This window comes from Notolabrus celidotus, chromosome 8, assembly GCF_009762535.1.
Source record: "Notolabrus celidotus isolate fNotCel1 chromosome 8, fNotCel1.pri, whole genome shotgun sequence".
NCBI lineage: Eukaryota > Metazoa > Chordata > Actinopteri > Labriformes > Labridae > Notolabrus > Notolabrus celidotus.
Genome location: NC_048279.1, coordinates 36,215,720 through 36,226,486, shown reverse-complemented (window position 1 = coordinate 36,226,486; position 10,767 = coordinate 36,215,720). Strand labels below are relative to the sequence as shown.

At 42.1% G+C, this 10,767-nt stretch overlaps 1 protein-coding gene across 1 annotated transcript in view; it reads right to left on the bottom strand.

The window, feature by feature from the left end:
• The window catches only part of LOC117817679 (transforming growth factor-beta-induced protein ig-h3-like), a 21,284-nt gene extending 14,947 nt beyond the window's left edge, over positions 1–6,337 (bottom strand). Inside the window, exons 1-2 of the mRNA XM_034690431.1 lie at positions 5,564–6,337; positions 2,257–2,492 (exon numbers count right to left, since the gene is read on the bottom strand). Of these exons, the coding sequence (XP_034546322.1) occupies positions 2,257–2,492; positions 5,564–5,927 (600 nt within the window). The 5' untranslated portion in view covers positions 5,928–6,337. The remainder of the gene's footprint in view (positions 1–2,256; positions 2,493–5,563) is intronic.
• Positions 6,338–10,767: the final 4,430 nt, after the last annotated feature.

Genomic DNA, 10,767 nt, shown 5'->3' with positions numbered 1-10,767 from the left:
AGTTAAACAAAGAGTTAAACAGAGAGTTAAACAGAGAGTCAAACAGAGTTAAACAGAGAGTTAAACTGAGAGTTAAACAGAGAGTTAAACAAAGAGTTAAACAGAGAGTTAAACAGAGAGTTAAACAAAGAGTTAAACAAAGAGTTAAACAAAGAGTTAAACAAAGAGTTGAACAGAGTTAAACAGAGAGTTAAACAAAGAGTTAAACAGAGAGTTAAACTGAGAGTTAAACTGAGAGTTAAACTGAGAGTTAAACTGAGAGTTAAACTGAGAGTTAAACAGACAGTTAAACAGAGAGTTAAAGAGTTAAACTAAGAGTTAAACAGAGAGTTAAAGAGTTAAACAAAGAGTTAAACAGAGAGTCAAACAGAGAGTTAAACAAAGAGTTAAACAGAGAGTTAAAGAGTTAAACAAAGAGTTAAACTAAGAGTTAAACTGAGAGTTAAACTGAGAGTTAAACAAAGAGTTAAACAGAGAGTTAAACAAAGAGTTAAACAAAGAGTTAAACAAAGAGTTAAACAGAGAGTTAAACAAAGAGTTAAACAGAGAGTTAAACAAAGAGTTAAACAAAGAGTTAAACAAAGAGTTAAACAAAGAGTTAAACAGAGAGTTAAACAAAGAGTTAAACAAAGAGTTAAACAAAGAGTTAAACTGAGAGTTAAAGAGTTAAACTGAGAGTTAAACTGAGAGTCAAACTGAGAGTCAAACTGAGAGTCAAACATAATGAAACAGAGGACACCTTGGCAGTTTGTGTCTGAAGTGTCCCACCTGAGTCTGTTTCTCATTCAGGATGTTATGAAATAACTGATGTGATTAAATAAATAATGACTGATGATAGAGTCCCTGAACAAGTGTTTGTTCCAGGGTCAGACTGACTCAGCCATGGTCATCACTGATTAACCGGCTTGTCATAGACCAGTCTGTTACTAAACCTGACAGACAGGCAGACAGATCTGGTCTCTCCTCAGGTTTCTCTAGCAGGTATTGTCTGCAGGTACAGGTTGCTAGGTGACACCGGGGCTGAGATCTCAGGTGTGATCTGTGTATTACCTGCGGGGCTGACAGAGCCCTGCCTCGACATGTTAAACTATGAACACTGTGTTCTTATCAAAGATTCAAACATCATTCACCTGTGGACCAGGTGAGCACTGAGCTTATACTGCAGCAGCCTGAGAGCAGGGAGGTCAGAGGTCATACGACTAAACATGTGCTTTTAAAGCCTCTCTACATGGAGCAGTAAACGCTGATCATTAAGACCTGACAACAGCTGGCTTCATTTATTCTTCATCCAATGACTGAGGTCACATGATCACGCTGTGGGCGGGGCTTAAACATTCTCATGTTCTAACAGCTGAAGTCTTCCCTGTGGAGGTGTTAAGGACTGAATCTGTGTGCCAGCCTGCAGAGAGTGTGTGTGTGTGTGTGTGTTTGTGTGTGTGTGTGTGTGTGTGTGTGTGTGTGTGTGTGTGTGTGTGTGTGTGTGTGTTTACTGAATCAGACAGGGTTCCCGTCAGTGGAGGAACAGATGTTTCAGGTCTCAACATATAAACCCAGTTTCACAGAGAAAGTAGATCGAAACACAGAAGAAGAAGAGGAAGAAGAAGAAGCCTGATTTACCAGAGCAGCCCCCTCTGACAACACATGTTGCTATTGGCCGAGACCAAGCAGGGGGCGTGGCCAGCATCTCCAGCAACCACAGCCAATGGTCAGAAGTGCCTGACATGCAGAGGGAGGAGGAGGAGGGGGGAGGCGGTGTGAGTAAGTGAGGGAGGAGTGAGGAGGAAACTATGGGCTGTAGTAACAGAGGAGGAGGAGGAAGAAGAGGAGGAGGAGGAGGAGGAGGAAGGACACGCACAAGAGAGAGAAGAAGAAGAACTGTGAGTCACAAACAAACAACAGCAGAAGAAAAGCAGTTCAAAAGTCTGAGTCGTTAAAAACAACATCCACCTCTCTGTGCTGTTAGACACACACACGCACACAGACACACATGCACAGACGCACACACACACACACACACACACATACATATGCACACACACACACAGCCCTGTGTGTGTGAAAGGATTTAATGGCTCCAGGATGTTTCCAGGACCTCTCCAAGCCGGTCTCAATGACTCACCCTGAGCTTTCATCACGAGGATTCCAACACTTCACCCCCCCCCCTACATATGTTCACACTACCCATAATGCATCTGCTGGCCTTCATTAGAGCCTTCCTGAGTGTTGTGATGACATCACCGTGACATCAGAGCGTACCTGGTTGATGACGTAGATGCCGTAGTCGAGCTGCTGCCTCTGCAGGATGGGGTGCAGGTAGAACAGCCAGAACTTGAGGTGCTCGTCTCTCTTCCTGAAGGGGATGATGAAGGCCACCTTCGCCACCGCCACGCAGTCTGCGGGTCTGAAGCGCCCGCCCGGCTGCAGGGCGGGGTTATCCTTCTTTAACTTCTCCAGATCCACCGGGGTGGTAAACTCCACACGCAGAGGACCCACTGAGGAGACACACACACACACATCACAGTCAGACTGAGGAGCAGGAGACGGGAAGGGGAGGAGAGGCGCACCTTAAACACGACGAGGACAGACCCAAACCTCAGACCCAGACCTATCACTCAAAGACTTCTCAGGTTTAGAGGTTGTTCCTCATCTGTCTGACCATGAGAGAGAGGGTGTGTGTGTGTGTGTGTGTGTGTGTGTTTATGTGTATGTGGTTAAACCAGAACACGCTGAGTTGATGCCAGCTGTGTTGCGTTCAGGGTCCTCCTCACACAGTCAGATCTCTGAGCGTCTCCCTCGTCTGTTCTTATTATAACATCATATTAAAATATTCAGAGGTAAAGTGTCTTTTTCTGAAGTCCTGATCAGTCTGAAGGTCTGAGACTAGTCTGAGACCAGTCTGAGGTCTGAACAGTCAGGACTAGTGTTCCCTTTAAAGAGAGTCCTGGTCCTGAGAGCAGGCGTGTTATCACCAGAGGAGCTGCGGGGGGCACAGCTGAGTACACATGGACTCCATCAGACTGATAATAAACCTCCTGATCATCAAAGTCACACACACTGATCCTGGGTCAGCTCAGGTCAGAGAGCCAACACAAACACTGTCTCTGCAGAGCCTAAAGAGGGTCAACCAAAACCCTTCAAATACATGTACACATGACTTAGACCTTTCTGGAGTCCCTGAGCTCCCTTGTCTCGTAGGTTCCTGCTGCTGTGGACGTGCCAGACTCCAGCTGCTACAACTACTACTATCCGTCTCCCCACTATCATCTTTCTCTCTCTCTTCATCTCCCTCTATCCCTCTCTCTGACACGGTCTCAGCAGATGTGTGTCTAACATGAGTCTGGTCCTGCTGGAGGTTTCTGCCTGTTAAAGGAAGTGTGTCCTTGCTCAGGCTTGGACCAGCTCTTAGTTATGCTGCTGGCCCTCAGCCTCCTCCTGAGGAGAGCTTCAGGTGAGAAGAATCAGAGGTGTGCTCTGTGTCAGCTGTACTGAAGTCCAGGTGTGAAGGAGGAGCAGGTTTTCCTCCTGCACCTTATAAGAGTCTGTGTTACAGATGAGCTGAGGTATGTGGTTGAACTTGCTCCTGGTCTGTCAGTCCTGTCCCACCTGCTGAGGGGGGTGAAGGTAAATACCTGCAGGCAGCCCCCCCTCACTGTGAAACTTTAACCTGCTTAGAAGTGCTCGCTCAGACTGCATGAGTTCCTCTGAGCTCTGAATACACTTGTCCCAGGTGTTGGCTCAGGTAGTGTATTACACCTGATCACAGAGATCATGGTGTGTTTACAGACCAGTCCCTCTGTTTGAATAGAGTTCCTTTAAAGACTGCTGCTGTAAGGTTTACCTTCACAGGTGATCAGGGAGAAGGTGGAGAAGTTAGACAGGTTTGTGGAAGGAGTCACAATGGTATCTTTGATGATCTGGTCCTGTTGGCCTGCTTCCTGTGGACAGAGATCTGAACCCTCTCTTCGAGTCTGCAGAGGAAACTGTCCTCTGTGGCGATCTCGTTGTGGGTCATTAAAAACCTCAGTGTGATTGAAAGCGTCTGAAAACCCTCACAGGACCTTTAAGTCAACCCACTGACAGCCGGTCCCCCTCTGAGTCTTAGACCTTAGTCTGAAGGTTCACTAAATGTCCTCAGTTTCATTGAAACACTTGAGGTCCGTCTGGAGTCACATGTCAGAGTCTTGTTGTGGATTCAATGAGCTCCTCTGTGTGAGGACAGGAACGTGGTCTGAGCCTCAGGACCAGTCTCGATCTGCTGAACCACATCAGGACTAATAATCGATCAGAGAACAGGACGTGATCAATATCTCTATAGTCCTCTACAGTCCTATACAGTCCTATACAGTCCTATAGTCTTATACAGTCCTCTACAGTCCTATACAGTCCTCTACAGTCCTCTACAGTCCTATAAAGTCCTCTACAGTCCTCTACAGTCCTATAAAGTCCTATACAGTCCTCTACAGTCCTATAAAGTCCTCTACAGTCCTCTACAGTCCTATAAAGTCCTCTACAGTCCTCTACAGTCCTATAACGTCCTATACAGTCCTATACAGTCCTCTACAGCCCTCTAAAGTCCTATGCAGTCCTCTACAGTCCTATACATTCCTCTACAGTCCTCTACAGTCCTCTACAGTCCTATACAGTCCTATACATTCCTCTAGTCCTTTACAGTCCTCTACAGTCCTCATCATTTCTCTACAGCCATATATATTCCTCTACATTCCTCTACAGTCCTCTATAGTCTTATACAGTCCTCTACAGTCCTCTACAGTCCTCTACAGTCCTCTACAGTCCTCTAAAGTCCTATACAGCCCTATAGTCTTATACCGTCCTCTACAGCCCTCTACAGTCCTACAGTCCTCTATAGTCTTATACAGTCCAATACATTCCTCTACAGTCCTATACAGTCCTGTAAAGTTCTACATTCCTAGAGTCCTCTATAGTTCTATACATTCCTCTACAGTGCTTTACAGTCCTACAGTCCTTTACAGTCCTCCAGTTCTATACAATCCTGTATAGTCTTCTATAGTCCTCTATAGTCCTCTACATTCCTCTAAAGTGCTTTATAGTCCTATACAGTCCTATACAGTCCTCTACAGTCCTACAGTCCTTTGCAGTCCAATACAGTCCTATACAGTCGTCTATAGTCCTCTACAGTCCTATAAAGTCCTCTATAGTCCTATACAGTAATTTACAGTCCTCTCTCTCTCTCTGTGTCTCTGTCTCTCTCTGTCTCTCTCTCTCTCTCTCTGTCTCTCTCTCTGTCTCTCTCTCTCTCTCTCTCTCTCTGTCTCTCTCTCTCTCTGTGTCTCTCTCTCTCTCTCTGTGTCTCTCTCTCTCTCTCTCTCTCTCTCTCTCTCTGTGTGTGTCTCTCTCTCTCTGTCTCTCTCTCTCTCTGTCTCTCTCTCTCTCTCTCTCTGTGTCTGTCTCTCTCTCTCTCTCTCTCTCTCTGGTGTTTCTTTAGGTGTGTGTGTTAAAGGGTCCACAGACCCCCTGAGGAGGACTGCAGACCTGTATGTAGTCCTGGTGTCCCACAGAGCCCCCTCGGTACCCCGGTTCTTACCAAGTAGGGGGGACGTCTCGGGGCACTTCTCCAGCTTCTTCACCTCCGACTTCTCTTCTGGTTTCTGCTCGGTCCGGGACTCCGAGGGTTCCTGGTCCGGCACCTTCGGGGACTCGGCCTCCTGAGGTTCAGTATTGAGGATGGACTCTGTCCTGGTCTGGTTCTTCGACGTGACGGACTTGTAGGCCTGGTTCCGTTGCGTGGCAAGGTTCTGGGTCTGCTGGTTCTGCACGAAGGAGACCCGGACGTCCATGGAGCGGACGTAGAAAACCACGGTGACGGCGATGTGGAGCAGGCAGAGCAGGACCACCAACTTACAGGTCCGGTGTAAGAGGTTAAAGTTCCCAATGGTGTCTGCGGGCATTCTGGCTCCTCTCGGGGATCGATTAATCGATTAGAGATCAGTGAGTGACGGGAGAAGTGTCGCGACAGACCGATTAATCGAAGCCAGACACCGAGGAGAGAGTCGATCAAAGTTCCGACTCTGTCAGCTCAGAGAGCCGCTAAGCTAACTGCTAACAGGTTAGCCAATCCGGAACTCAATGTCTCCGTCCTGGACCCGTTCAAAACCCTGTCAATCCAAAGACCCGGACTCACCGGACAGCTCGTGCTGCTTCAGAGACTTCACGGATCGGTATCTGAGTCTGGACTCACGATGAGAGGAACTTCAGTCCTCGACTCAAACTTCCAGAAGTTATGGAGAGAGTCCTCAAACTCCTGCCTCAGCTCCGAGCTGTCACGGTGACGACATCACTCTCTACACTTCCGCCTGACCCTTACAAAATAAAACCGGAAGTTGTTTTAGTTTTTCAACTTCAAACGTGACATTTTATTTAAAATTATGAGAGAAATCCATGGCCCTGGGAAGTGGCTTTAAGTTGGGTGTGTTGGGTTTGCTGTAGCAAGAGGTGCATTTTTTTTTTCTTTTTACATTTAGGTTACTTATGCAACTGAGGCTATAGCGCACATACATTTTATTTGTATTTATCTGGTTTGAATACAAGCTTTCAAGAGAACTTGTCATTACAAATTCACAAATTGCAACTTCCAGGCCCTGTTGTACAGCAAAGAGCATACAAGCCAGACCTGGTAAAACAGGCCCAAAAGGCAGTAAAGCGCATTGAACAGAACTTATCCAAATACATTCAGTTTTTAAGCAGGCACACACACAGGGCCCAGGCATCGGGTTATTTTAAAATGAACAATTATTTAAAATTGCTATAGTTATTTCTCAAATCTTCCTCAGGCATTACATTTTCAGAAAATAATACAATGAAATATAAAACTGATTTATTGTGTTAATTAATGTATTTGTTTCAACTTATTTATGAATCCAGAAAAAATTGTGTGATGCCTTTTCCAACAGTGGGTGCTGCAGGACCCTCAGCACCCCTACTTCCCACGGCCATGGATAAATCTGACACATTTGATAAACACAAAACTCACTAATACTGAACACAGAAAGAACAATAACAGCTTCATTCTCTGAAGTAATATCGTTATTGTCAGGGGCGTCGCCGTTGGGGGTGGGGAGCGGGCCTGACTACCTAGGGCCCAAGTGGGGAGAGGGGCCCCTAAAAGTTTTCTACTACGCTTTTCTTTTGTTATTTTATAACTGCAATACGATAACTAAAATTGTCTGAATATATAAATATACATTCACAATTCCTTTCTGGAAAAAATGGGAGTCTATGTTTACGTTTGGACCGCAGCTGTCTGTCAGCTCCTGTAGTGCTGAGTGGACAGCGGCTGCAGAACAGACCGTGAGCCTTGATCAGTCAATGTGGATTAGTGATCAATAAGATAAAACGCTTGTCATTGTCATATTTTCATAGAGCATCAAGTGTGACTGAATCTGAAAGTAAACTGTAGTTTTTAGAGTTTTATTTTACTTCATGAGATAGATCATACCAAATAATGCCCCCTTGTTATTATTCAACAAGTCACTTGGCTTCAATTAATCTTGTTAACAGAGGTGGACAGTCTATATATATGTAGCTTAGATTTGAGTCAGTTAACCAGGATAGTTTTAATCATATTTATGTTTAATGCAAATAAATATAATAGCAGCAATGTTATATTTTGTCGGGTTGGCTGTGGTGATGGGACCTAGTGAGATATCTTTGTTAAATTAGTGATTATTAAATTAAAAAGTTGATAAAGGGTCAGAGTAAATTATAGTGTTATTCTTTTAATCTGACCGTGAATGTGTGCACTCAACAAAAATACTCCATACACACCTCAACATCCTTTAGATACCATTCATTTACACTGCTAGGAATAAATATATAATTATTATAACACTATAATAAAAACTGTTTATAAAATAATCTGGAAGTGAATAAACAAAGATGTAAGGTCCTTATATGTTTTCATTCATCTGTCAAAGACACAATAGAATGCAGAAGTTGACTTAGATTATCAGTGTGTAGTGAATTAAGATGATAAAGAATAAATAAATGAGTTCTGATCACATCACTGTGTCCTGATCCCCACGGTCAGCTGACTCATACATCCCACACCGAATAAAGCTCTTCAGTTTTCTTTGGAGGTCCAGAGATGTCTTCATATTTATTTTGAAGGTTCAGATATTTTTTCAGTTTATTTTGAAGGTCCAGAGATTTTTTCAGTTTATTTTGAAGGTCCAGAGATTTTTTTTCAGTTTATTTTGAAGGTCCAGAGATGTCTTCATAATTATTTTGAAGGTCCAGAGATGTCTTCATAATTATTTTGAAGGTCCAGAGATTTTTTCAGTTTATTTTGAAGGTCCAGAGATTTTTTCAGTTTATTTTGAAGGTCCAGAGATTTTTTCAGTTTATTTTGAAGGTCCAGATATTTTTTCAGTTAATTTTGAAGGTCCAGATATTTTTTCAGTTTATTTTGAAGGTCCAGATATTTTTTCTGTTTATTTTGAAGGTCCAGATATTTTTTTCAGTTTATTTTGAAGGTCCAGATATTTTTTCAGTTTATTTTGAAGGTCCAGAGATTTTTTCAGTTTATTTTGAAGGTCCAGAGATTTTTTCAGTTTATTTTGAAGGTCCAGAGATGTCTTTTAGTGAAGCTCGCAGAAAGGGGCGTGGCCTCTGAATGTGTCAGTTTGTGAAGACACCTCCGCCCTCACATAAAGCTAATCAGTCAGTGACAGATCCTTCAATCAATGATTGATTGATATCAGCATCATGTCATTCATGACGTCACTGGGAGTCAGGGAAATCTGTTGTCCTTTAATGATTAAATAAAGGTTTGATTCAAAAGTTCAGAGATCAAAAAGATCACTTTGACTCTGATCCAGGTTCACACTGTGGACCAAGGTCAGGTTGTCAACCATCAGGGTTTATCAATCACTCAGACTGATTCAGACAGAAGGTGGAGCAGAGACGCCCCCGTGTGGTGACCACAGACTGTATAAAATAGGTGGTGACACACACACACACAGCAGATACAACACAAACACACACATCACACACACACACACACACAGAGAGAGAGAGAGAGAGAGAGAGAGAGAGAGAGAGAGAGAGAGAGAGAGAGAGAGAGAGAGAGAGAGAGAGAGAGAGCAGATACATCTGGTGGGTGCAAATGCCCAGTGTAACACCCACACCCTCTGCTCAGAGAATAAATATCACAGCTTCAACACAAGTTGAGAGGAGAGGGTCGAGGAGGGTGAGAGAGGCGAGTGGGCTTCTTTTTCTTAAAGCTCATGCTTGAGCTTGTTCTTCTTCTTCTTTGTCCTATTTAGTTTTATTCACTCCTTGGAATTAAAACCATGGAGAGTATCTTAGTTAAGTTTAATCTCACGGACATAAAAACATGAAACTATAGTAGATAATAATTACTCAAGAATCATTCCCAAAGAGAGTATGGAGGTTCTGTCCTATAGAAATCCTCATGAAGGAAAAAAACATACTTCTTGACTCTGTAAAAAGAAAAGGCTTCACCTTCCCTAGAAACTGTCTTAGCAAATTAAACTAAAGCGTCTCATGGAACATAGAACCAAGGAAGAGGTACTAAAGGAACACACATATTTGAGTGTTAATAAGGATTTTTGGATTAAAAAAATGAATTAAGAAATACAAAATCTCTCCTTTCTTAATTTTCTCAGAGTGTTGAACAAACTATTGAATATCAACTGCTTCCTGAAGAAGGAAGTTATGTTATGGCTGTTATGGTTCAAACAGGGGCAGGACCCGCCAGGAGATCACTGGTTGAACTAACTTTTACCCTTCAGGCCCGGATGGGTAGCACCCCCGGTGAGCTCCTGACAACCTCCTATTGTTATTGATTAATAAACATGGTGTTGTTATTGATTGATAAACATGGTGTTGATATTGATTAATAAACATGGCGTTGATATTGATTGATAAACACGGTGTTGTTATTGATTAATAAACATGGTGTTGTTATTGATTGATAAACATGGTGTTGATATTGATTAATAAACATGGTGTTGTTATTGATTGATAAACATGGTGTTGTTATTGATTAATAAACATGGTGTTGATATTGATTAATAAACATGGTGTTGTTATTGATTGATAAACATGGTGTTGATATTGATTAATAAACATGGTGTTGTTATTGATTGATAAACATGGTGTTGTTATTGATTAATAAACATGGTGTTGATATTGATTGATAAACACGGTGTTGTTATTGATTAATAAACATGGTGTTGATATTGATTAATAAACATGGTGTTGTTATTGATTGATAAACATGGTGTTGTTATTGATTGATAAACATGGTGTTGTTATTGATTGATAAACATAGTGTTGTTATTGATTGATAAACATGGTGTTGTTATTGATCAATAAACATGGTGTTATTATTGATTAATAAACATGGTGTTGTTATTGATTAATAAACATGGTGTTGTTATTGATTGATAAACATGGTGTTGTTATTGATTGATAAACATGGTGTTGTTATTGATCAATAAACATGGTGTTGTTATTGATTAATAAACATGGTGTTGATATTGATTAATAAACATGGTGTTGTTATTGATTAATAAACATGGTGTTGTTATTGATTGATAAACATGGTGTTGTTATTGATTAATAAACATGGTGTTGTTATTGATTAATAAACATGGTGTTGTTATTGATTAATAAACATGGTGTTGTTATTGATTGATAAACATGGTGTTGTTATTGATTGATAAACATGGTGTTGTTATTGATTGATAAACATGGTGTTGTTAT